Here is a 26624-nt window from a genome sequence, read left to right on the forward strand (position 1 = left end):
CACGTTTTGGGGGACAGGGGCAGATTCAGAGCCCCCCCGCCACGACCACTTCCGGGGCCACCGTGGCCTTTCCCCGGACGTCAGGATGGTGTCAGATGCTCAGCAACAGACGATTCTGGGACGGGGCGGGACGGCCCGGAGGCCAGGCTTAGTACCCCTGCTTCTGCCGAAGGGGAGTGCGGCTTCAATCCTGGACGGGACCTAGGACTCCACGTGTTGTGCAGCGAGCCCCCCCCCCCCAAAAAAAAAAATCGGGAAAATTGGGAAAAAAAAACAACACAATCCCACATAAAATAAGTTTAAGAAAAAAGCCTTTAAATTTTTTTTAATACAAAAATACTCATACAATCTTTCAGACACAATTTCCGACCTTAAAATGCTATTTCCCCCCAAACAGCGAATCTACATTTCAGTATATCCCCCAGAAGTGAAGTTCAAGTTCTTAAGTCTGTCAGAACTGGCGGTAGCACCGGGTACCCCAGAGCTGGAGCCTGGCCCCCTTGCGGGCCACCGACACTGGCAGCAGTGTGCTGCTCGAGTCATCTCGGCTCCCTTCTTGGCAGGGCGGTGGGCACCGTGCCGCCTGCAGACAGCGTTGTACGTGAGCGTGTCCTCGTTCGCTACACGTCTCGTAGGGTCAAGAATTTGGCACCTGACAGTCTCTGTACTGAGTGATACGAACAGGCTTGTCTTACTCCCGAACGTGAGGTGGCTGGAGAAGGGGCTGCACACACGTGGCCGTTTGCCAGCTGGGGGGTGGGTCCTGGGACGGTGTCGGGGTGACCCCACCCCTTGGGAGAACAGGACGGGGGCCGGGAGGCTGGCAGCACCCGGGGGGCCTGTCCACCCCCGTGCTGAGTCCCGAGGCCCTCAGGCAGCTTTCTTTTGTTTTGGCCTCACATTACCAACCAAGGACTGAGGCTGAGGTTCAGAGCAGACTGAATTCCCCACGTCCAGCACCCCTCTGATTCGGGGCGGCCCCGCCGGGAGGGCCCTTCTCCACTGCTCCTCCAGGCCCGGGTTCTGCTCAGAGCTGTGAATTGGCTTCTTAGAGACTCAGAACTTAGTGTTATTTGCTCATTATAATAATTTTTGGAAAGAGGGCAACCACATCTAAATTAAGTTTTCCAGTATTTCCTTCAGAAAAACCATAAAAGAATTTGGAAATATCAGAGTGACTCAAAGATCGCAAAACTTGACTACTGTCAAATATAAAAATAAGTTAACCTGCACCCCCGTGCCCAAAGTGGAACAGCGGCTGCAAGAGCAGCGGCGGTGCTCTGGTGGGCAGAGGCCCCTCCTGGCAGGAGAGGATGGGGGCCGCTCCCCAGGCCTGGCTCTGCAGGGCAGGGCTGCGCCCGGCCCCCTGAGCACAGGGCCTCAGGAGGTGGCCTACGTCCTCCCAGTACCCTCCAGACGGAGTCTGACAGACAGAGCTCTGCACGGAAACGCCCCCAGTGCCCCAGAGATGGTGGGGCTGCCGAGGACGCAGCCGCCTTTGCCTCTGGTCCCAGGGTCACTAGAAAAGGGCCAGTGGGACGGCCTGGGTCAGCAGCACCCCCCACCCCCCGCCCACCCAGGTCTGTGCTCGGGAGGCCGTGGGAGCCTCAGACCCAGAACAGATGCTTCCCAGGGGTCAGGGCCGTAGAGACCACCCCCCAACCCCGACGGCTCAGCACTGCATCACACACCCCGTCATTCTGCCGCAGGACGGCAAGACGAACGGGGCCTCAGGCGCGGTTTTCTGGGGCAGGTGCGTAAACCGCAGGATGTACGTCGTCCAGGCAGTTTCAGTGAAAGGGTCAGAGAACAGACCTGCTGAATGGCCGCTCCCCTCGTGTGGAGACGGGCAGGCAGGGGGGCTCCTGCTGGGATCGTGCCCAGGCCCAGGTCCACGCGGCACCCCGGGGCGTCGGCCGGCTGTTGCAAGGCCAGGTGCCCACGCCCGGCGGCCCGGCCTGAGTGCCCTTGCCGAGCCCGTCTGCCCAGCCCGGCTCCCGCTACCCCCGCCCAGGCAGCCTCTCCTTGGCCCGAAAGGGCTGTCGGACACAGGTTCCCCTCAAGCTCCGAGCCCAGCGGGGGCACCGGGCAGCCCAGGCTCCTCAGCAGGGCCCACGCCCGCCGCTCCGTCCTGTGGCTGCGGGAACTCGGGACGCATCAGTAAACAAGCATTGCAGTCGGTGCTAGTTTGTGAAACAAGTTTAGCAAAAATATATTGAGAGTAAAAGCCAGAAACTGGTAAAGAAAAACCAATCAAAACTATCCACAAATGCTTCCGCGTGAGGGCCCCTCGGGGAGCCGCCCAGGCCTGGGGTGCAGGCCCGCCGTGGGGCCCGGTCCACAGCCAGAGCCGCTCCAGGGCTCACTCGCTATACTATCGGCTTCTCACTAGGATGGAAAAGAAGCACTCTGAGAAAAACTTCACATTAGTACAAAAAAAAACCCATACAGCTGTTTCATAAGCGCAACAGTCAAAACCACGTTCCCAAGGCATCCTGGGTCCCGGTGCTTGCCAGGCCCCACCCTGGGCTCCTCTCCTGAGTGACGCGGGCGGGCGGGAGGTGGGCAACGTCGTGAAGACTGGGGATGAGAGACCCTCAGGGAAACACTATACCCCTTGGGTGAGAGAAATGCATTTCATGTGCCAGTTAATCTTCAGTCCTAAGTTCGGCCTAGAAGGACAGCGGGGCAGGGACGGGCTGAGGTTCGAGTGTAGCTGTGACGCTGTGTAGTGAGGCTGTCTGTCCTGGGACGTCGGCGCCTCGCGGGGCGCCCACGTGGCTCGGACGGTCAGTGCGGGCGCAGCGGGCGCTGCTGAGATGGCTCAGTGGCAGGACGCTCCTCCGCGGGGAGGCCTGTGCGTCTGTGCCGGGGGCCAGGGCGGGGTCCTCTGACACTGCCAGGCCCGGCCCTCCCTGCCCACCCATGGCCACCCCTGGTCAGACCCAGCCCCAGCCAGGCGCTATTCGCCTTCCATGACCCTGCGCCAACACCGCCGCCGCCGCCGCCGCCCCTTGGCCTTGCTGGGCCCCGGGCAGGGCTGCTCGGTCTGGGCGCTCCGGGCCGGCTCCGCCCGGAAGTCGTGCTCGCTGCAGTACAACCGCCCATCCTGGGTGGAGCTGAAGGCCGCTGTGTCCTGGTGGTCCTTGCAGAAGGAGTTGGGGCAGAAGTGGCAGAAGGCAGTGGAGGGTTTGCCACACACGTCGCAGTGGTGCCAAGGGCACTCCCACTTCCCTGCAAGGAGAGTGAGTGTTACACACGGGGGCTCAGGATGGGGACTCACTTCAGCTCTCACTCCAGTGAGACGGGCCCTACTTTGCACACGACTCGCAAAACGTAAAAAAAGCTAAAGCTGGTGCTCAGAGACCTGGCGGGCAAGTGGGCCTGTGTCCATGCCCAGGCCACTGGCCGGCCTGGCTGCTCCCAGGACCGGGTGTGGCTGGATCGAGCTTCCGGGGGCCCCGCCTCGGATGTGCCCATGAAGGTGCCCTGTTCAGTCTGGAGAACTACCACCTGCCTGCCAGCCTGTCCTCCGCCCCCAGCTTCCTGTCCAGGCTCGCGTGTCTGCCTCCCCCCGGGCTGGGGCCAGGGCCTTGGGGCTCCCTCCTGACAGCAGCTGGCAGTGTCCCTCTCTAGAGCCCAGCGTCCTCCCCGCAGAGACGGGCACCACCCCCGACCCACCGAAGGGCCGCTTGCCCAAGCCCAGGCAGGGCAGGTGGTAGGCCTTGGTGCAGGACTTGCGGTCGCACAGCACCAGCTGGCCGCCGTCGCCGCAGCGGAAGCATTCGTCCTCGGACGGCTTCTTCCCCTCGCCCTTCGTGCGGCGCCTCCGGGCCTTCTTCTTGGTCTTCTTGCCCTTCTCCTCCGAGGACAGGGGTGCTGACGTCTGGAACGGGGAAGCCAGCACAGTCACCGCGGGAGGCTGGGAGCCCAGGAGGGGCTGCAGGGGCCACGGAGGCCGAGGGCATGGCGGTCCATCCACCTGGGGACCATGTGGCAGACGGGCTGCTCCCCAGTGGTGCGTCCAGGCCCCGAAGGACCTCATTCAGGATGCGAGAACACAGCCGAGCTGGGCAAGGCAGGGCGGGCAGGCACGCTGCAGCTCCAGGCCCGACGCCTGCGGTGACCCACATCCTCGGGAGGGCACCGCTGTCCCCGCCCCCGCCCTTGCTGGCACCGCAGGGAGCAGGGCTGTTGCAGGCATCACGCAGCTGGGATGCAGGCCCGGGGAGGTGGGTCCGCAGACACGGGACACTGCAGACACAGGCGCGGGCACCAGGCCCGGGCACAGACCCACCCTGACTGCACTCGGCCTCGGCTCGTGGCCCCAGACCATGAGCCCCCGTGATGCCCCGAGGCAGCCTCACCGCGGCCCGCAGACCCCGTTCCCGCCCTCACTCGCCTTCGGCCTGTCACCGAGGAAGCCGCTGCAGTTGGAGGCTCCGCAGCGACACACCGTCTTCTCGTTGCCCAGACAGTCGAGGTTGTAGTTGAAGGTCAGCTCTGTCCCTGCGAGGGGACACGGCACTGGGGGCGCAGCCTCCCGTCCTCCCCGCCGAGAGCCCCGTGGCCGCGCAGACAGCCCCGGAGCCTCCCAGCCCCCTCTGTGAAGGGGACGCTCCCAGCAAGACACACCTGCCCCACCACCCCGCCCTCCTGACCCGCCGCAGCCTGGGACGGGTCGTCAGAGTGCTGCCCCGAGTGCAGCGTACCTGCGGGGATGTCACACACGGCGAACAGGCCCACGCGCGTGTCCCCATTCACTGTCCACTTGAGGGTCTCGCAGTTGGGCTGGCAGCTGTGGTTCATGAACCGGGAGTAGTTCCCCTTGGGGCCGGCGTCGATGATGCGGTCCTGCAAGGCACAACTCGGGCGTCACGGGGCCCCTGCGGTGCGGCCAGCGCTCCCCCAAGGCTCTGCCCCGCGCGGATAGCAGTGTCGCACTGGAAACCGTGGTCTCCCGTGGCTGCTCGGATGGGAGACCCCCAAACCAGTCCTGTTTCTCTGGCTCACGGAGGGCAGGCCAGCACCACGAGGAGAGACCGAGCGCTGGTGAGCGAGCGGCAGGGGAGGGAGAGGTCGGGCGTCACCCCACCACCTAGAGGCATGCGCTGATGGGGGCGAGACGGACCCGCTGAAGACACCGACAAGCCTGCAGGTCCAGCCAGACCAGCAGCGGGGCAGACGAGTCAGGAGGACACGGGACTGCACTCGGGCGGAGGCCGGCCATCCCATCACTGCTCCAAGAATTGCCCTTCTCTTCTCCGCTGTCCTGGGGAAGGGCCCTCACTGCCCAACTTGTGGGGTCTCAGTTCCAAGGCCAGGGATGGATCCCAGGCCCACGGCAGCGCCAGCACCAGCCCCCAGGTGCAGGGCCACCAGGGAAGCCCCTCTTGCTTGCTTTCCAAGTCTTCACAATGTTTGGCATCTTACAGTTTTGTTTTGCTTTTTAAAAAATGTATAAAGGTATAGATTTTTATTTACCCCACTCAAAAACTTGGTCAGCTTCATCCATGAAACGATCCGTGCCGCACGGATGCCAGAGAACTCTCCCCGCACGGCCTCTCCGTGAAACGATCCGTGCCACACGGATCCCAGAGACCTCTGTCTGCACAGCCTCTCCCCCAGGCCTCCTGCCTCTCCTGTCACGCCTACTGAACATCCCTCTCCCGTCTCCCCACCTCTCCCGCCCGGTCTCGGCACGTCTGCTGCATCTGGGCAGTTTCTCGGGAGCTTCTTCAGCGGCAGAAACTTCCTCTGTCACCATCTAATTTTTCTTAACCCATCCAATGGGTTGACTTCAGTGAATTTATGGTAACTCCCAGTTTTGACCGTTTTATCAAATCTGCCTGATTTATTCCTTAGTACCTTGTTTTTCTGTCTCTAAATCTCACTTTATGGTTTTAACTGTTTTGTAACGTATCTAATACTTCTTTTCAGATCTGGGCTTCGTATCTCAGATTCTCACCACAGTGAAGCGTGTGTGAGGGTCTTCTCACAGAGACCTTGCTCTACTGCAAGGGAGGCACATTTAGGGAGGCAGGGCTTTTTCTCTGATTCTTGCAGGAAAAAGATGGAAGAGGAACCATTTCATGGGCTTTCTCTTTGTTTCGGCCAGGGCCCTCGGTGAATTATCATTTCAGGGACTGATTTGTGTGTTAAGTGATCAAACTGGCATTTCTCACAAGACACAAGTAGTTCAAGTTTAGACTCTGAAACACAGGAAGGCACAGGCCTAGGGTTTTCATTTCTTATAAAATAACCTCCTTCACGACCACACCCCGAAGGAAGTGGGGGATGGCAGGGGGTGCAGACATTGGCCATCTCCTGGGGTGGCCGTGTCCCCTAGAGCCCCTGGAGAGGGCTGGTCAGCAGGGCGCTGTGTCCTGACGGCCCTGCCCTCCTCCACCCCACCTATAACAGTCCAGCTCAGCACCGCTGAGAACGCTGGTCCCCGAAGAGGACACACGTGCCCAACTGCTGACGGACGTGGGCTTCAGACAAGGAACAGATACCCCAGGAGTCTCCCCGTGTCCCTGAGGGCGGCCTCCCGAGCCCCCTTCTCTGACCCTGGGAGGACTGCTGGTGTCCCTGAGCGCATCAGGGGCGCACGGGGCTCTCAGAAGCCCCTCGCGGGCTGCCTGGCGCTGGTCCCAGCCCCCAGGCAGTGGCCGCAGGCGTGTGAGACACAGCCGCGCTCACGGCACAGCAGCATCATGTGGCGTGCGCCCCGACGCCAGACGGCGCGCTCCTGTGCGGGGACAGCCTGGGCCGCGCGCGTTACCTTGTCTATGGTGAGCATGTAGAAGTGGGTGATGTCGTTCTCGTGCGCACGCTTGATCCTCGCCATGCACTCCTCCTCGTCAATCAGCTCGCCCACATACTCGTTCACAAACTCCCCCTGGAGGCCAGAGGGCGCGGTGGGGTGAGCAGCAGACCCTGCCGGGCACAGCCCGGAGCCCCACGTCCCTGCCCATCAGTCAGTCAGGTGACCACATACGCTCTAAAGGCTGTGGGTGAGGAGCTTCTCTCAGCACCCTGGAAGGAGCGACACGCCAGCCCCTGCCCCCCCAGTGCCCGCGGCCGGCACTACAACAGTCACCCTCCCCAGCAGAGAGCAGGGTGGAGACCACCAAGCTCTCCCGCGAGAGCCCCTAAACCGGCAGTCAGGGCGAGACGAACGGGGCCGGGGCACGTGTCCTTCAAGCACCTCTCAACTCCTCTGTCCTTCTCGACACTGCTGGGGTCAGCTGCGACAGGCAGCCTGAACGCGGACGCCGTGTGGTCCGTGTCTCCCGGTAGCCTGGCCCTGCCTGCCCAGTCCTGGGACGGCCTCGTGAGAGCGACTCCACAGCACTGCTCACCGATGCTCCGGCCACCCAGCTCAGTAAACCTTTCACTTCCCAACGGCTGCCGTCAGAATTCTGACAGAAGGCCCGACTCGTGGAATTTTAGAGTTTTACTTCGGTAGACGTCTTCTATTCAATGTTTTATAATATTCAATCGTAACAATTCATAAACCTTTTTTGAAATCCTGTTCTCAGTGAGTGCAAAAGCAACATGAGCTAGTGAAGTCTAGGAGAAGGAAGAGGTGAGTGAGCCCTCGACTCACACACACACGCTGTACACATTCACACATCAACGTTCATGCATGTGCTCACGCACACGTGCACACACATTCACACACGTACACGCACGCACACGCACACACACATTCACACTGCACGCCCGCACCTTCCTGATGTCCCGCTTGGCCACCAGGCCCCAGCCCTTGCCGTCCGTCCTGACGATCTTGGTCTCGGGGTACTGGCGCTTGGTGAAGCATTGGTTCTGGCAGGACTCCCCCGCGGGGCAGACCTGCGGGTGGCACTCGAACATGAGCATGCGGTTCAGACACTGCGAGTCCGAGCCGCACGGGTTCTCGTCGGTGGGCTTGCAGTTGCACTTGGGGATCTCAGAGATGTCCGCCGTGTGGACCTGCACCTTCCCGTAGGGCTTGTTCACCTGCGGGCGAGAGCCGAGCTCAGCCTCCTGTGACCCCTCCTCTGGGCTGCCTCATAGCAGCACTGCGCTCGAGAGAATCCCCAGGAGGGGCGAACAGCCGCCGGACCCTCTCCTCACAGAGGTAGGGCAGCCCCGGCCTCCTGAGCTCAGAGCAAACGCACAGGAAAGCGGCAGGGGAGGAGGGGCTGGGCGCAGGAAGAGCAGCCAGGAGGCTATGGTGAGAGGCACCTGCTCACGGGTGCCCAGGTGGGGCGGAGGGGCTGGAACAGCCTCGGGAACCCCAGCGCCACTCTCACATGCCCTGTAGTTCCGTTCCAGGGGACTCATCCCAAAGCGAAGGCTAAATGCACGTTAGTCACAGACGCTGACCACGGCCCAGGTATGGGGACCCAAGACGGAGCCCCTGACCTGCCTCGAGGCAGAGAACGGGTGCCCACCCTGGCGGCACGGACCCACCCGGGGCCCCGGCTAGCAGCACGTGGGAACATGGCCCCTGCCCCGCCGCCTCACTCCCCACGCCATCTGAAGAAGGTCCTCCTGGGTCGGGTGGCCTGGGCTGACCACCTCTCATCTGGGCTTATGTCTAGCACTCGGTGGCAGCGAGTGGGGTTCAGGGGGATGGCCTGTCGTTCGTGCCCTGCTCTGGGCAGCCAGGCCAGCACTGCAGTTCCATGGCTGACCACTGGGCTGAGCGCAGGCCTCCTGCGTGGAAGCCCTGCCCGCACCCTGGCCTCGAGCCAGAGGACACGTGGCCAGTGGCAGCACCCACTCCCGCCTAGGACACCCGGCGTAGCTGTCCAGGAGGAAGCCCGCCCGGAGCGGCCCAGCCCCGCCGGAGCGGTCACCTTGATGTGCTTGTAGGGCGGGGGCCTGCGCTCGCTCTCCTGCGTCTCTCGGGCTTCCCTCTGAAGTTTGATTTCACGGAAACGCGCTTCAGCCTCTTGCAGTGCTAGAAGTCAACAGAGTGCCGGTAAAAGACTTTAGCAAATAGGTACGTCCACCCGTTACGGCCTGTACGTTAAGGACTTTGTCTAGACTTTCATCTCGCTGCCAAGTGTTGTCTCTAGTCTCCTCAAACCAGGAGGAGGCCACACGGCACCCACACAGACAGGGGCGGACGACTGCCAGCCAGCTTAAGAATCAGGGGGGCTCTGCAGGGCCTCCAGGCAAGGGGCGCTGACCCTGCCCTTGCCCAGCTGCCCGCCCGGACCACCTCTCCTGGAGAAACCTGGGTGGGCCATGTGCAGGAACAGGGGCGGGGGGCGGGGTGCCTCCCCAGGGGGCGAGTGCCTAGGCCCCCTCACGTGCTGCCCTTCCTGACCCCTGCGTCCCCCAAACGAGGCCAGCCCTCTGTCCCCTCTGTCCCCCACCCGGCTGTGGGGAGGAGGCACCTGTGTGACTGCTGACGGGTCAAGGGAGCCCCGAGAGCTGGTGCAGCAGCCACAGACTGCAGTGCACTCCCTCTCACATAAAGCCAAGCGGGGAGAAATCCCTGCAGGCTAATACTGAAGAGAGCTCTAATCCATGCTAGTGGTGGTCACCACAATGTTAGGAAACTTATTAGACGTCACGTCTTATCCTCTGCTTCAACAAACCTATCCAAAGCATGGAAGCTACAGCTAGAAGAGATGCTGCGTCCAGCGTTTCCCACAGAAACCAGACGCTGGAAACGAAGTCAGCGTTAGCAGAGGCCCCCAAGCACCGTGCCCGACCCCGCGGAGCCCCGTACCGTTTTTGAAGACTCTTCCGATCCCTCTGACCCCCTGGTAGCGGCTGCCCCGGTCCCCCTCCATGTACGGGAACACTCGCGCCTGATGAGTCCAGTAATAATCTTTAGACCCAAAGAAAAACACAGGGAATTCTCCAACCTCGTGCTTCATTTTCTGAATATTTGGGGGGACATTTTTGGGATGGCAAACTTCTGCCGGCCACCATCTATTATAAATATTAAAAACAGGGTTCACAGACTCTTCAGAGAGAGTGACAGAATTTCACTGCGTTCAGCTCTGTAAAGGAAAAGAAGACAGTGACCGCGGCGGCGGCGGGCGGGCGCTTCCTCCCCCACCTGTAGTTCCCGAGCTTCACCCAGATGATGTCCTGGAAGTGCAGCTTCTTCCCAGCCCTGCAGTCGTTGCAGAACCAGCTGCCGTCCGGCATCTCGATGCTCAGGCAGTCGGGGTGGAAGGCCGCCGGGCAGGACTCGCAGCACAGCAGGCTCCCCCCTGCAACAAGGGTGCCCTTAGCCCCCCCCGCCCCAGCCCCCACCCCAACTCCCGGGATCTGCGTCACACAGGAGCACGCTTTCTTTTTACCACGAAAGCTATCCCCCGAGTCTGTGGCCCGACGGTGGTTAACTCAGAGACCACGAATGCAACTACGTGGGCAAACACGGATCGCCAGCGGGTGGACTGAGCTGGAGAAGGGCCACAGCTGGCCCTCGGCACGCGGCCCCGGGAGGCTCACCTTTGGAGCACACGAAGCACCAGCTCACGTTGACGTGCGCGTGGTGCCTCTTGCCCTTCCGGGCGGTGAAGTGGTTCGTGCAGATGATGCTGTTGGATGCGATCACCGAGCAGCCCGCGGCCAGACACGCATCCCCTCCATGGTAGGCGACGGGGCACCGGACACACCGCAGCATCTTACCTGGAGTGGACATGCCCACACCCCACACCTCAGTGGGGCAGCCGGGGGGGCCGGGCCTCTGCAGGCTCACAGCGCTGCTGCAGAAATACCCCGGGGGCAGCAGAAGAAAACAGGGACTCGGGTGGGAGAGTAAGAATACCATTAGGCGTTGTGAAGACACATTTCCTTAAGGCAATGGTGATTCAACAAGGTATCGGAAAACCATCAGGCATTTAATGCTGTTTTCTAAAAGGAGGTCAACCAGGGTTTCTCAGCCTGGACGCTGCCGCCCAATAGGGGACCATGGGGGCTGCCCTGTGCACGCCAGCAGGGACCCCCAACACCTACAGACACGGCCTTATGCCCCCCTGGAGTGCAGGCCCCTGGTTGAGGACCACTGGTGTCAGGAAGCAGACACCAGCCGCCCTTGAGTCCCACAGACTCCACACTGTACGATACAGATGGGACTTGAAATACGGTTCTCACACATGAAGGACCATCAAAGCCTGAACAAACAGAATCTGTCAGAAGGGCTCAGGCCCTCCTTCCTCAAGCCAGCAATCATTAGGATGACATTTAAGGCAGGAAGAAGGGAAATCAGCAAGAAAAACCCTAACCCCCACCTGCGTCCCGTCAGTGACGGAAGATATCCAAACCTACGTGGGGCAAAGCTCTCGGGGACAAGCCTGCCACCCCGCGCCCTCGGTGGCTCGGATCTGCTCACACCCGCACGGAGCTTCTCTGTACCTTTCGATGGCCTTGGGTTCGAGGGGTTGGAGGCGTGGCAACTCAGGCAGCTGTGAAGCGGGCATCGGAAGCCCCGGCTCTCGAACACCGTCAGGGGGAACCTGCGCACGCAGGCCTCGTGGTAGAACTTCCCACACTGCGACACCACGCAGCGCTTGACGTCACTCTTGCTCTCCTTACACACGAAGCAGGAGTGGATCCCTGGCGGCCGGGGCGAGAAGGGGCACGGAGCAGGGCTGAGCCGCCGCGCCTCGGGCGGGGCACCGGCTCCTCCTCCAGCCCGCCGGCCCTCGAGGGGCCCTGCCCGCGGGGGTCTGACCAGGCTGCCCGGGAGGGGCTGCGCCCTCCAACAGGCGAGCAGCTGCAGGGAGGGGCTCCTCCAAGAAACACCCCCTCTCCCTCCATGGGGACGGCGCCCCACAGCCAGCGCCGCGAGCTCCTCCAACTGGACCCGTTCCGACGAGTCCGGATACCCTCGGCCGGGATAGGGAAGAGGAGGTGGGCGGTGACCGCAGCCGCATGGGCCGTCCACGCACCTCCCCAGACCGTGCAGCGAACCCGAACCCGGAGGCAGAGACTGTGCGGTGCGAAGAAAGGGGCGGGGAAAGGGGCGGGGCGGGACGTACCTGAGGTGCACTCTCCGCACAGGAGCCGCCCCTCCGGCCTGCGGGAGAGGCCTAGGCAGGCCAGGTGGAAGGCGCCGCAGCAGGGGCCCTCGCACAGCACCAGGCTGCCCGGCTCCTCGCACAGCTGTGGGGAGAGGGCCGGAGGCTCAGGGGGTCCCGCGCCCGCCGGCCTGGTGGAGGGAGGCCGCCCCGGCCCCGGCCCCGGCCCCGCCCCTCACCTGGCACACGTGCTCCTTCCTGGCGGTGGCTCCCCGTTCTGACCTCTTAGAGGAGACGGACGCCTCGGTCTGGGTTTCGTCAGCGCTCTCGTCCGGGGACTCCGGGGGCTCGTCTCCGGGGCCGTCCGAGACCTGGGAGGAAGGAGGCGGACGACAGTTCACAGTGGCCGCCAGCAGCCCCGCCGGCTCCCCCTCGGCGTGGGCCCGCTGCGCGCGTGCACACACGGGGAGCGGCCCCCGCCTGGTGTGCAGGTCACGGTGTGCGTGGGCACGCGCGCCACCTCTCGCCATGTTCCTTAAAAATGAAGCAACTTTTGTGAAAACCCAGTTTACTCTTGCAGGTGAGTTAGGACAGGCATGGGGCCGACGAGCTTGACTTTTCTTACCCGATCAATAAAGGGTCAATGATCTTAGGCTAAAAGAGACGTGTCCACACCCAACACGGTGGTCGGATGGGCAGCGGCTCGGCACGCGTGGCTACAACGCGTGCTCCCCCAGGGCAGGGGCCCGTAGTCCGGATGTGCGGCCCAGTAACTGCCCAAGAGCCCCGCCCGCCCAGTCCCACAGCCTCCTCCCTGCGGAGGGGCAGGTGGGGAGGGCAGTGTCTGGGAGAGGCGGGCAAATGCCCCTTCCTGCCGCTGGACACAGCCTTTCCCTCACAAGACCAGCAACAGTAAATCTTTATGGACAGAAACCAATAAATGTTTAATCAGAAACCTTAAATTCAAATTTTTTAAAGCCTAAAAAATACATTTAGTATTTACCAGATGTTAGGCAAATAAACACTGAAAACTGAATTTTCAGCAGAGCAGAAGTAATAAGCTAATTTCCTGGACACCTCAATAACCACAGCAACAAGTAATTATGACCCAGGCTTGCTGTTTACCAAGAACACAGAACTAGAAACTCAATTGGGCCACGTTTCTTTTAAAAAAAAAAAACCCAACAAAATAAACCCTGCAGCCAGTTCATCCAATTCCGGTTACCAGTGGCACTTCCCCAGGTTTACCTCCCTGAAATGACAGGGAGAAGCGGAAGGAAAAACCCCTGACGAACAAGGGGCTTCTGCTGACTTGAAATCCGAAGTTAAGGCGTGCCCTCTCTGGGGTGTGCAGGCTGCCTGGCGTCTGCGGGCGGCTGACGGACGTGGGCCCCCGTGCCAGCCTGGCCACGCGCCTAGGTCTGACGGAGCCCCATCTCCAGAGAAAGCAGGCTGTACCTTTGACTTTCCCACCTTCTCCCACAGGAAGGAGACGGCTTAGACGGGCACTGTCGCCCGAGGCCCTCCCTACGGCTCACCGTCTCCTCCTCCACACTGGTGCCCCAGAGAAGGCAGCAGGGAGAACGCCCTGGGTGCAAACCCCGTTTGACGTGTGTGTCCGAGGCACAAACAGGCGAGCCCCAGGAGGGTCTGCACTGGTGCCAGGCAGCAGGCAGGAAGCAGGTGGGCAGCGGCCCCCCGGCCCTGGCCCCACACGGCCGCCGGAGAACCGACCCACGGGAGGGCCTTCACGGGGACTCCCGGGACAAACCCGGCGCCTGACCCACCACCCAGGTCCTCCCCTCGACAAGGCTGCGACAAATCTAAAAGCTAAAAAAAAAAAAAAGAAAAAGAAAAAATGCACGGAGAGAAAGACAGAAAACACAGACCAGTCCAGGGTCAGAGGAAGGAACAGCACCTTTTATTTAAGATTTACAGAAAAAGTGAGCACGTTTCCACTTGGAGATATTCCTAAGTTAACAAAGTCTGGTTTGAGGAAATAAACACGGAGTACATATTTTTGAATGGAAATATAAATGTTCAAGACACACAGGAGGCGCGTTTTCTGCCGGGCTCTAAGATACATGTACAGCAGCAGACCTCACAACAGTGCAGTCCGTGGCGGGTGGGGAGGGTCCGCTGGCATCCCAGCGCGCCCCTGCCCGCGCCAGAGGCCGCCCGAGGCCCCCCGCCGCCGGCCGGGGTCTGACGCACGAGGGCGGAGCGCAGGCCGGGGTTGACGCACGAGGGCGGGGCGGGCGGCACCAGCTCCGGCTGCAGCTCCACCTCCGGGGCACCAGGGCCGGGCTTACTCGGAGACACATTCACCTGCACGGTCCCAACACAGTCCCAACGCTCAGGCTACGCCCTCTAGGAGGCCTCCACATCCGACAGGAGGCGCCGGGAGAGACCCCAGGGCCGGGCGGGGGCGCAGCTGCCCCCCACGCACACCCGCTACCTACGCGCCCTGCGGCTCGCGGCGGCAGGGACACGCTCCTGCAGGCTGGCGCGGTCTCCGGAGCGTGCCAGGGCCTTGTCAGCGAGACACCAACGGACACGTGCGCCTAGGGAACAGGCGACCTGACTGCTAGAAGCGACTCGGGACTCCCAGCAGGCCCTACGCTCGGACAGTGTTACACAGTGAGGTTCAAGTCTTTTAACAAAACCCCTTCACAAGGTGACACCACATCAGTTTGAATACAGTTACAGGCCTTGAGCAACACAGTTCATACCCGACATAACTTTTGAGTTACGCTTTTGTAAAGTGGGAGTCAGATCACTAGACGCTCGTTCACAGAGGGTACGGTTGACAAATGATGCAACGCCTGTGCCCCGGGGGTTTAATAAGCTTAAAACCAAAAGACTAATCTCAAACAGGTCTTCCAAGTTGACATCACAGTGAAGTATCAGGGTGGAATGAAAATAATTCGTTAGTCATTCATCACCTGAAGTGCTACAATGCAAACAAAAGTTATTGGACATGTGTTACAGCTACCGTTCCTGGCTGCCCCGAGCCCAGGTCTGAGTCGGGAGAACACAGCCTGGCCCTGTCCTCACATCTGACCAGGCAGCCCCCAGAGCCCCAGCAGCCCCCGGAGGTGCCCCAGCAGGTCGTGGGGCTGCTGCTCCACATTCAAGGCCGGCCCTCGTCACAGGTGAAAACGAGTCTCTACAACGTCCTGAGAACCCAGCGTGGTCCCAGCTGTGTCCCCAGCCGCTGCCACCCGAAGAGTGGGCTGGGGAGGGCCGCTGGGGAGGCCCCGCTGGCGGCTGTCAGCAGAGGCTGAGCCACCAAGCCCTCCCCACTGTTGCCCCCCACCCACTTCAGTCATTTCTGCAAGGTTCAAGATGCCCTGAATAAGCAGTTAGCACACGCTTCCAAACACGCACTAAAGAATAATGTGCAAAGACCCCACTCCTACACCAAGGCCAGAGAGCACCGTACACGGGGACCTAACACGGTTAGCTGCCTGCGGGAGACCGTCAACCTCTCGTCACTGGCAAGTCAACCAGTAGTAACTTCTACTATTCTAGGTAAAACAGCAAAAACAGTACTTAAGAGGATGAAAATCAACTTTACTGACCAAAAACCTAAAATATACAGGAGTCAACACACTTCTTGGGAAAAACACTGAAAACCAATCACAAGTTTGACAGCACTTTGAGAAGCCTTTTGTAATAAGACAGTAGTACTTCAACTCTTAGCAAAAAATCTGTCATTTAGGTTCATAATCTAATAGATAAACTGGGTCCTCAGAAATTACTTCTGTTCACAGATTTTTAAAAGCTGAGGTGATAAAACTATTGATTTTAAAAGCATAAACGCTAGTTTCACACTGAGTCAAGGCAGCTCTCATCCAGTCTAACACACACGAATCCCTGACCGGAACAAACTGAACAGTGAACTGATAGGTAAAGCAGACAGACACGTCTCAGAAGCTGGGAAGTTAGAAGCCGAACGGAAAGGAAATCAAGTCAATCCAGTCAACTCACGAAACCACAGTGATCGTGTCCGCCGCCCCCTCTCCTCCGGGAAATGGCTGCTCTCTTGCCCAGCTGGGCCACACTCCCCTGCCCGAGCCCTCCAGAAGTGCCCGGCAAGCTGGCACTGCCCGACCAACGGAGGACACGCCACACTTAAAGCACTCACACTGCTACTGAAAGGGACAAAGCCCCAGCGCTCCGTCTGCCACAGCGGGGCCAACGTCCGCTCACAGCCATCTTTGGGGAGAGAACCCTAATTTTAAGCTCATACATGGACACCTTGTATGTTTCTGGATCTAGATATTAACCAACAGCCTGAGTTTTCTTCTTTACACCATCTCTGAGACTCGCTGGGCGTGAGAGCTGCCCCGGTCTGGCCAGGCTCACACGCTCCCGGTCCTGCACCGAGGCGAGCAGCTGGGCCCAGAGACCCAGGGGTGGCAGGCCTCCCCCTCCTCTGCCCTTCCTCCGCTGTGTCCAGCTGCTCCCATCCAAGACCTGGCCACCAGACCTTTTCAACTGGCCACCCTTGACCCCCATCCTGGACCTGAAGCACTCCGCCTGGAACATTCCTATGGTTCTGCATGGACTTCCATGAAGACCACAGCGCTGGGCCTCCCAGAGACCACTTGGGGGGCAGTCTAACCCCCAAGTCTGTGGAGTGGGGTGGGGGTGGGGCAGACACGCCGAGCGAGAGACAGCCTCTGCTGGGCGTTTGCTCTCAGCTGGGAGGTGCAGCGACTCGAGGTGCTGGAGAGTGGTGAGACGCAACCTCCCCTGACCCTCACGAGGATGCCTCACGGAAAGGCAGAGAGGAGAGGCAGCCTGCAGATGCCAGGGCCGCTGCACTACAGTCTCAGGGCCCCTGCGTTTCTGGAATGGCCACCACCTCAACTTCTGGACATCCAGACACACATCCACCTCTGGCCTCCTACTCTGCCAACACAGGTGTGGTGAGTGGAAGGGGTGGTCATGGCAGGGTGCGCAGTGTAACCAGAGTCACCTCAGCAACAGGCAGAAACAAACAGCAGAACTGACTTCCGGAGTGAGGACCGCCCACGTCACACAGCACGCCGTCCACCTGCACTCCCGCACACACTACTGCTCGTCTTTAAGCCCTCTCCAACCTGGGGCCCCTTCCACTCAGCTCCTCCAGAAGCCAGAACGCCCTCTGGGGAGCTCGGCTCCCCCAGCACCCCAAAGCGAGACGCCACTGTGTCCGGAGCAGAACGATGCAGACACAGCTGCCCTTCCCCCTGGCCACCATCCCGACGTCCCAGCCTCTCTGCCCAGCCGAGGCTCTCCGTGTGGCCTCACGCCTGCTCCGTGCACCCTCCCCACTCCGCTGATGCAGACTCCGTGCTGCTCGTGGGGCACACCGAGTCCTCCCCATCAGAGGAAGGCTCGTCTGTGGCCAACTGTGGTGGCAGCTGGCGGGCTGGCTACAACTCAAACTTCCTCAAGCTATCATCTCACGTGAGCCTCTTAACTCTGGTCACAGGCCTTCCAGGGGGGAGTTTTACTCTGGGTAGAGGCTTTTTGGACTAGGTCATTTTTACCCTGCTGTTTTTTGACATTTTACAATTTAGTGATTAGTTCTGAGGAATCCTCCACCGTTCCTTTAGGAGCCACGTGACCACGACCACCCTGGAGGCCCACGTCCCACTATGTCTGAGCAGGGTCACCGGCCAGCCGCAGGCCTCGCCGGAAGCGGGGCCATGCCCAGCACGTGCCGCCTCTGGGTCTACTTCAGCCCCATCAGCATCGTGCAGGCCCAAGGACCACTTTGCATGCCAAAGCAAAATGTATACTTTTGGATAAAAATGGAATGATGATGATTTTATTATTTTTATTGTTATAACCATTATTGTCACAATAGCGAACCACTAAGTCCTTGCAAGGCGCCAGGCACCCCGAGTGCTTTACATGCGGTGCATCACTTAACGGTTTAGAATACAAGCGTCAGTGAGAAACTCTCGTTAAATGTAAGACACATCTGAAGCGTCTACTCAGCTTGAGTCGAGTGCTACGCGCCTGGTAGCATGAAGAGCCCCCCGCCTCTGTGAGCTGATGGGCACGGAGGCCTCTCCCCACCATGCAGACACATGGGCCCCTGGGGCACACCAGGTGGCCACCCAAGACTGAGACATTTAATGTGATGGCTCGTGTTCTACAAAAGCAACCGAGGGAGAGGTGGGTGTGAGTAACCTGGTGACGGGACTCCTAGAGAACAGTTACTGAATCAGGAGATTAAATGGTTCACAGCGATATTGCAAACGACAGTTTTTCCTATAAATTTACTACAGCTAGTGTCATAGTAAAACTGTTTAGTAAAAAAAGACAGAATCAAAAGTCTTCCTGCCTTTTATGTTGGAGGTTAGTCTGCTATCTACAGGGCTGGACATATCCCATTAGCAATGACCACAGTCGACCAGGACTCTTTCAAGTGTGCTGCTTGTTCTTTGTTTTTGAAGGTACAGATGCTGACATTTTTTTTCAATAAAAACTCAGAAAGTTATGAACTAGAGGAGAAAAAATGACCTCTAACAGAGTGAACCCCTTCAGTGTCCTGTCCTTGTCTCAGGCCCAGGACAGCCCCTGACCAAGGGCACCCTTTCGACCACTGGATATGAACGTGTTTCTGTTATGAGATGAATGTGACTGGTTAAATGGCCTTGATTAGGTATCTTACCTTGGTCTTAAAATTTATGTTTTCTTCATTGTATGTGTTATTAATACCAGTAAAAACAGATTATCACACATCTTCCGTAACTGCCTGTGAAAGGAGTACCACTGAGTGTGCATGACGACACGCCGCCTGCAGCAGACATCTCGGAAAATTACGTCATGTTAAGTGCAGCACAGAGCAGCCGAGTTCAAATCCAGCTTGGCTGATGTGGCTCCCACAAAAGCTGTTACCATGAAGGTGAAAAAAATAAGAATTTGCTCTACTAAAGGAATAAGAAACGAAATTACAAAACACTCATATCCCATTAACTCTTCCCAGGCCTCTGCCATGCAAGCACGTGACTCCCATCTGTCCTCCTCGAAGACCCAGCGCTGCCATGGAAGGACCGCTCTGCCGTGAGCCTGACTGGCCACACAGTCCTGTTTGAGAGGTGTTTAGACCGCAGCACGACCCATAACACCTGCAGACACCAACCCTGTGAGAGCGCCTTATTCTAACAATGGCAGTGAAAGGAGAAACTGCAAACATGCAAAGGGCACGTGACCCACCCTGAACGGGGCCAGGCGAGCCCTGCCAACAGCAGCCCAGCGGTCACCCAGGGCCCACTGGAACCGGAGCTGGTTGTTTCGAGGGTTTCTTCACATACTACACTGCCTCTCGTGCTTAAAAAAGGCACTCTGCCTGGCAGACACTGTGACTGCACACTGGAGTTCAGCAGTGTTAACACAGACACAGACAAGCCTTCTAGCTCACCTAAAGTGAATTTTAATAAATGATACAATTCTGTAAAAATGAATTCTAATGTGAGATTTATATATGCTGCACAGAAGTGGCTGACAGAGAAAGCCTGGTAATCTAAACGTTTTTATGTGAGAGAGAGAGCGCACACTATGGAATCTGTGTATCACCTTCGAAGTGCAGAACAGTGTCTGTGTGTATCATCTCAATGTATTTAATACATGATATATAGGTATTCAATAACCTATTTACTTCTGAAGTTCCAAAGAATTAAAAATCAATTAAGTCTATTGACTGTAAAATGCTCCGTCAGTCTTCCCAAGCTCAGACCAGATGTCTCAGCCAAGGAGACGAGGATCGCCCTGGTCCGAAGCAACCCGGGGCCCCTGATGGACGTCCTCCCCTCCGCCCACGGGCCTGGGGCGCTGCTCCAGGTCCGCACCTCTGACCCACACGCCTCATGACAAGGAACAGGACACAAGACCTCGGTGGCCTCGTGAGTTTCTGTTGATGGTATGTCTCAACAGTAGAACTAAAAAAACTCTACCAAATAAGTGAGCCAAAGTATGAAACCAGAAAAATTCATTAAAAAGTTTTTAACAAAACAGCTAACTGAAGAGACACTGTCTACAGAACTGAAGCTTGTAGTGTTCCTCTTCTTTAGAACTGCAGATCACCTTTCACTTAACGTTAGGATACTTGGACAAGAAAAACAGGAAAAAGCTTTGTACGGAGCCTGCCTTTTCACTTGTCAGTCAGCTCCAGGGGCCCCGAGGCAGGCTACTGCCGTGTCTGGAGAAAGACTGCGTCACCTGCGCTGGCTCAACGACAGGGAGCCCACACAGGCCTGCGGGCACCGTCCCAGCCCTGCACTCCCCCGGCTGCCCACCAGCCTGAATGCATGCAGAGCCCTCGCCCCAGAAGGCCTGCCCGCCTCTAATGGGCACAGGCACCAGAGCGTCCCCACCATAGCCCGCACTGGAGGCCACGTCAGCAGTGCCCCCTGCTGACCCGCCTGCTGCCTCAGAGCCCTGTGCCAAACAGCCACAGTGAGCGTCTCTTCAAAGACGTTCTAGAGACAGGACTCACGTCCACCACGAGGAAAGGACCACAGGGACCAAGGTGAGCGGATGCTGCACCTGAAAATAAGCTCCCTGGGCGGTCCTGAGACGGAACCCCAAACTCCCCCTGCACAGAGAGACCAGACCTCCATCTGGAGGCTGCCTCCGTTTTGCTTTTGGTCACACAGAGAGGCAGGCTCGACGGTGCTCGTGGTGCCGCAGCCCACGGGTGTGAGAGCCTCCAGCAGCTCTGTCCACAGCGCAGGCCACCAGGCCCACAAAGGAGGGCCACGGCCACGGCAGTCCTGACTCACCGCACCTTCAAGCACTGAAGAACACTCCAGGCTAAGTATGAAGCTGGAGGCCCGCGGCCACGGACACACAGGGCCTGGGCACAGCGGCCCGCCCTCCTGGGGGTGGCTGCCCTAGGCCCGCAGGGTCAGGTCAGGCCCGTGTGGAACATCACAGACCAACATCTTGAAGACAGGTTCCAAGCACAATAAAATGCATCCATCCTGAGTGCAGCCACGCATGTGCACCACACGCCGGGCGTGTTTCCACATGGAACACACACAGCCCAGAGAACCTATCTCCCATCATCAGCTCTGACCTCTACCCCACTTCAACGTGGGCAACTACACAGCCTCCGTGTGAGTGCGTGCTGACCACCCTCATTAAGATTTTACCTCGTTCTCAGTTAAGGACGCGGAAGGAGATGAGCTTTTGCTAAAGGTGAGGGTGGTGGCGGCCGCTGCGGGGGCCCGGTGGCGCTTCTTCAGGGGCTTGCAGGCATCAGACAGGTGTTTCGTGGCTGTAAGATAATTTTGGTTTATAAAATAAAGTTTGAAACCTTAAACCTTCAATCTCCCTCCTGCTTTCAAAGTACCCCTTTAATAACTGAATTTCTAAAGATGAATTTTCTGGGCATTAACTTTTAGCTATAGGACGATGAAGGCTGGCGAGCTGGGCAGTGAACAGCCCGAAGCTCAGCCTGGGCCTCGCCAGCCCACCCACACCTGGTGCTAGCCCCCTTGCCCGTTTCTCTGCGGCCAAGCCCAGACAGGCCATCTCACCTACAAGAAGTGTAGAACATCTCCGAACATAAGGCAGTCAATGTAACCACAATACCACTATCACACTCAAAAGTATCAATTCTATCATCAAATGTCCACTCTGTTCAAACTACTTACAAATACCTGTTTTGCTTTTGTAAAAAAAAGTCTGTTAAATTAAGTTTTAAAAACCAGCATAGTTCTTTATAAAATAAGTAAAAGAGTCACTTTCAATCTTCTCTTACTCTGAATTTTATTTTCCTTTTAAATTAAGATTTGGAGATGGTAAGCATTCTTCAGACAGATACATCAAAAACATAATTAATGAAAAGGTTAAAAAAAAGTGGTGGCCTATTCCCCTTTATCGCTTTGAGAGCTATTTTCCCCAAATATTTTAAGCTAGTTTTTTCAACACATAGAACAGAGATAATTAGTCATCACTTTCACTGTAGCAAATACGCATGGAGAACTTGGTACTAAACACAGTGGAATTTACCGCAACAACTCGTACCATCAAGTCACAAGCCTAGACATTTCTGATTTGAATCACCTTTCAAGTATAACTTGAAACTGAAGACAATAAAGCCGGGTAGAAGTCAGAAGAGCGGCTTGGGTGAGCAGCGGCCGAGCACTGCAGCGACTTCCCACCACAGCAAGGACCCTGTCGGCACGGGCGCCTCCTCCCAGCTCAGCCTGCAGGCCCGGCCTCCCGCTCACCCACCGTCCGCGCCTGCAGGGAGGCTCCCTGAGGATGGGGCCGGTGCTGCACCCCCAGCCCAGACCGTGGGCCTGGCAGCAGTGCTGACCACATTACCTGCCTGGCTCTTCAGTGAGGACGCTGCCTCAAGGGCCTTGCAAGAGGTCGTGCGGGCTGTTTTGTCAGTGATCGTCTCTCTCTGTTACAAAAAAAACAAGAGAGAGAAAGGGAAGAAGGAGGGAAGAACAAAGAAAAAGCAAAGAATGAAAGAACGTCTCCAATGGGAACCAACACGGGGCTGGAAAGCCGTACCGCAGAAACGCTCCTGGGAACACAGGCTCCGCACAGCTGTCCTGCGGCTGCCCATCGACCCCTCTCCATTCACAGGGGCCGATCTGCACCCCTCCGGCCACCCCACGCACATGGAGAGCCTCCCGTGGGGCCTCCTCGGTGCACTGCCCACCCTGCCCTCAGAATGGAGCGGACTGACTCAGAGGCAGCCACCCTCCTGCTTGAGGCCAAGCCCAGGATAACTCCACCCTCTCACTGATGGTTTCCAGTTCTGAGACCAGCTCCAGATAAAGCTCACACACAGAGACCGTCAAAAAGCACATTTCACAATGGAATAGCAAAAAAGAATGAACACGCGTCTAGCGTTCCAATTCAAACACCGTGGTATGGACAGCACCGTGGCGCCGCTGCCCCAGGCCACCCGCCGCCCAGGAGGCCGCCGATTCCTGGGCACACAGCCCGGGGCCCAGCGACAGGCGCAGCACACAGCACGCGCCCTGGCCGCCCGTGCTCAGGGCACACTGGGGATCACGCACGATGTGGCTCAGTGGGCTTCGTACAAACCGAACCAGCACCACCACTCTTTTCAAAATCATGCACTATTTCCTGAGCTGCTAGTTAGTAAATTTCTATCTAGCTACTTCATATGAATTTTGATATTTCAAATGTCTGGGGTCACACTTTTAGGTAAATGATTTACACGAAGATTCCAAAGCAACCAGTGTCTGCATGGCGGCCAGTAAAGGACCACTTCCAAGGCAGCAGCCAGAGGAGACTCTCAGCCCAGGCCCCAGTCACTGGACACAGGAGGATCAGCGCAGGGGTCACCTGGCTCATTAGCTGGCTCACTGCTGGAGCCGACAAGGGCCCTGGAACAACGCTCTCCGAGCCAGAAGAACAGGGCGGGACCTGCCTGCTCCCTTGAACTGCAAATACACCTTTAAAAAAATAAGACAGATGATGGGGTGGCTACACTTCTGTGCTTGAGCAACACATGAGATTTATTTTCCATTCTTTGAAATAAAGCAATTAAAAAAAAAAAAAGCAATAAAAAGAACAACTTCTCAATTCACATCAGTGAAAGACAGTTTGGGAAATTCCCTGGCAGTCCGCTGGTTCTTCCACTGCAGGGGTCTGGGTTCAATCCGTGGTCAGGGAACTGAGATCTCACATCCCACCACAAAAAGACCCCACAGGGTGCACAGCACAGCCAAAAAAGACAGGTTACAGTTACACTCAGAGTGATGAGTCAGAGTCCAACTACCCTGGAAGAGCTACCACTAGATAAACACACGCTCAGCCGTGAGGTACGAAGCCTAATCTCGCTTTGTGACGATACTACCCGGGTCCCGTCACAGAGGGCCTGGCAGAGCCCGAGTGCTCCACACACACAGGCACCAACGCCGGACACGCAGGCCCGGCTCCCCGAGTCCCTGAGCCTCGGTCAGCTCTGTGTTCCTCCAGGCCCCAGGCCAGCCCTGCCCTGGACACCACTGGCCCCTGCTAGAGCAGGTCCTGGGGCTGCCTTTACATCGGTGCCTTGTTGCTGCATCAAACTGGTCTGCACAGCCTGCTTAGTACCCCTAATTACAGAAACAATTGTATGAATTACTAATAAATGGGATGGGTTCATAAAACCTATTTTTAATGGATATTTCAACTTCTTGAAAAATAACATAGTGGACTTTGACGTTCATCTGTCAACTCAGTATTTACACACAGACTGACACAGTCTTCACGGAAGAGCCACTTTAAACACACGCTTCTGCTGACTCAGAAACACCCAGTGCTGCTCAGTGTTCAGACCTGCTGGATCCCCCGGCAGACAAACGCGTGCTCTGCTCAGCGGCCTCCGGGAAGGAGCTCCCCAAGGACCCCCGCGGCCCGGCCCGGCGCGCTTACCTTCCGCAGGCCGTGCCTGTCAGTCCTGAGCCTCTTCCTGGGGGCCTCCTCAACTTCAGCGTCTCCGCGCAGGCCCTGCGTCCTCTTCGTGTGGCTCCTTTTCTTCCCATTTAAGTTACCTTGGGGTGAGGATGGGAAGCTGACGTGAAACCCTCCCACAAGCCGCCCCCGGGGGCGCCGAGCAGCCACTCAGTGCGCACAGGTGCAGGTCCAGCTGTGACAGGCCCCCCGAAACCCTGCTCGTTTCCGGGCCCCAGGGTCACAGGTGGAGCTCTGGGCACGTCCCACATGGCAAGCAGAAACCCCGATCTCGCCCAGGGGCGAGCACCCTGCTATCTGTTACACAGCGTCAATGTACCCAGGATTTTCACAAAATCCTTCGCTTATGTTCAAAGACTAGTGGAATTTAAGTCGAACTTAAAAAATATAAACAACTTGCTACTTTTAACACATTTCCTTAAAGAGGCATCTTAAGGAAAACACTCCACATCCATCTGCAAACTAAGCACTTTCTAAGCACATCACAAACTAAGCACATTTGTGGACTGTGCACATTAGGTGTCCCCAGGGAGACCACCTGACCCAAAACTTAAGGGGTCCAAACGGCACTGACAGAAAGGCAAGACGTAAGCTAAGAGTACAGGTCTAGAGAGAGGGCTGATCTGAGCACGCCAAGGTCTACTCAATGCAAACCCAGGACCTGCGTGTGCAGGACCGCATCACAGAGGTTCAGGGTTTCCTCCCACCAGCATCCCGTGGGAGGGCGCTGTCGCCCTCAAGCCCTGCTGGGGCCGCAGGGTGCAGTGGCCAGAGGCTCAGGCCCCTGCGTCCCGAGGCCCTGCTCAACGTGCAGGCCCGACAGTGCTCGCGGAGAGCCACGCTGGAGCGCTGGCCTCTCCAGCGCTGGACCCAGACCGGCTGAACTGGCCAGAGTGGCCTTCACTGAGCTCTGGGCCAGCACAGCACCAGGTGGCCTCAGGGAACACCAGGAGAGGCCCACAGAGCCGTGGCTGGTGGGGCCCACCAAGCTGCTGCCTGACTGCAACCAACAAGGGCCAAGGTTGGCCTGAGCTGCCAGGACCCCCTCAGGACCTGCATGCCAGGCAGAGAGCCCCCAGGGAGGTGAAGTCACTGTCCTTCCCCATCAAGGGAGGCTCTCCCCTCGCCAGGTCGTCTCTTACAGAAACAAGCAGAAGGGGCACCTGTGAGCCCAGCACCGATAGGCCAGGACCGCGGGCACTGCATTCTGGGCGTCAGCCCCGCGGCCCCTGCGGGAGGCCTCGAGGCTGGCAGAACAAACACACCAGATATGCCAGGGGCAGGGACCGCGCCTGCCAATCACTCAGACGGTCCTTGGTGACACAGCAGACGATCAGGTCACGCTCACTCTTCAGGGGTGAGGAGACTCTGGCTTCAATAAAACCCACCTCTTCTTAAATCAGCAGTCACTGAAAAGGGACCTTTCCTAGATTTACATACTGATGAACTATCCGGTAAACTTTCTGCTTTTTAAAAAAAATACACAAATCCTAAACACCCTGCTACTCTCAACTGTAGCATTTGCAACCAGCCCTGCACACATGAGTGAAGCTCACTACTGGTGTCACTGGACGGGGCCGTGGGGGGCGAGAGTCTGCCAGCCAGGGTGGGGTCACTGGGGCACACGGGAGGGCGGCGCCCTCCTCCTGAGCTGGCCTCCAGCCCCCATGCACACGCCCTGCACCTGGCCTCTCCAAAGCGCCTCAGGAGCGAGCCTCAAGAGATGTAGGCCTCTTCTCCATTTTCAACTGACGCCCAAACACGCCCACTTATGTCCACATCACGGGAGTCAGTCCCCACCACGGGCGTCCAGCACGTGGATGGCACGGCTGAGGCTGTCACATGTGTCCCCAAGCTCAGTGTGAAGCTCCATGGCGAAGGGGCACCATGTTTCTTCACAGTGACAACCAGAGGCTGCCCACACCCAGTGCCAGGCCATGGCCAGCCTCCTCACCCGGTGAGCTTCCAAGCCCACAGCCCTGCCCCCAGGAGTGTGAGGGGCGGGAGCAGGCCCTGCCAGGAGGCCTGACCCCGGCCCGTCAGGCATGCCTCCGGCCCTGGAGGCCACACGGGCTGCCTGCCTCCCTCACATGCCCACCGCGTGGCTCTGGTGACACCACGCTCAGGTGGCTTTATCACGACCGTGGCACGCTGGGCAGGCCTGGCAGAGGATGCGGGCACAGAGGCGCCGTT

At 58.2% G+C, this 26624-nt stretch overlaps 1 protein-coding gene and 1 non-coding gene across 8 annotated transcripts in view; both read right to left on the reverse strand.

Moving 5' to 3' along the window:
- Positions 1-294: 294 nt before the first annotated feature.
- Positions 295-26624, reverse strand: part of NSD2 (nuclear receptor binding SET domain protein 2) — a 79317-nt gene continuing 52987 nt past the window's right edge. For 5 of the 7 annotated variants that reach the window (XM_027545331.1, XM_027545327.1, XM_027545332.1 and 2 more), the window contains 16 exons: positions 24393-24511; positions 22317-22398; positions 21137-21261; positions 12218-12349; positions 12000-12123; positions 11374-11574; positions 10468-10647; positions 10070-10226; positions 9734-9939; positions 8850-8953; positions 7735-8004; positions 6785-6901; positions 4713-4854; positions 4403-4509; positions 3682-3886; positions 295-3234 (listed from right to left, as the gene is read on the reverse strand). In XM_027545331.1, the coding sequence (XP_027401132.1) occupies positions 2963-3234; positions 3682-3886; positions 4403-4509; positions 4713-4854; positions 6785-6901; positions 7735-8004; positions 8850-8953; positions 9734-9939; positions 10070-10226; positions 10468-10647; positions 11374-11574; positions 12000-12123; positions 12218-12349; positions 21137-21261; positions 22317-22398; positions 24393-24511 (2543 nt within the window). In that variant the 3' untranslated portion in view covers positions 295-2962. Of the gene's footprint in view, positions 3235-3681; positions 3887-4402; positions 4510-4712; positions 4855-6784; positions 6902-7734; positions 8005-8849; positions 8954-9733; positions 9940-10069; positions 10227-10467; positions 10648-11373; positions 11575-11999; positions 12124-12217; positions 12350-13877; positions 18875-21136; positions 21262-22316; positions 22399-24392; positions 24512-26624 lie in introns of those variants that run through there. The other 2 variants (XM_027545333.1, XM_027545334.1) reach the window with 2 other exon arrangements.
- LOC113894823 lies at positions 4937-5060 on the reverse strand. The gene has a single exon (XR_003511668.1).

Source organism: Bos indicus x Bos taurus, chromosome 6, assembly GCF_003369695.1.
Source record: "Bos indicus x Bos taurus breed Angus x Brahman F1 hybrid chromosome 6, Bos_hybrid_MaternalHap_v2.0, whole genome shotgun sequence".
Lineage (NCBI taxonomy): Eukaryota > Metazoa > Chordata > Mammalia > Artiodactyla > Bovidae > Bos > Bos indicus x Bos taurus.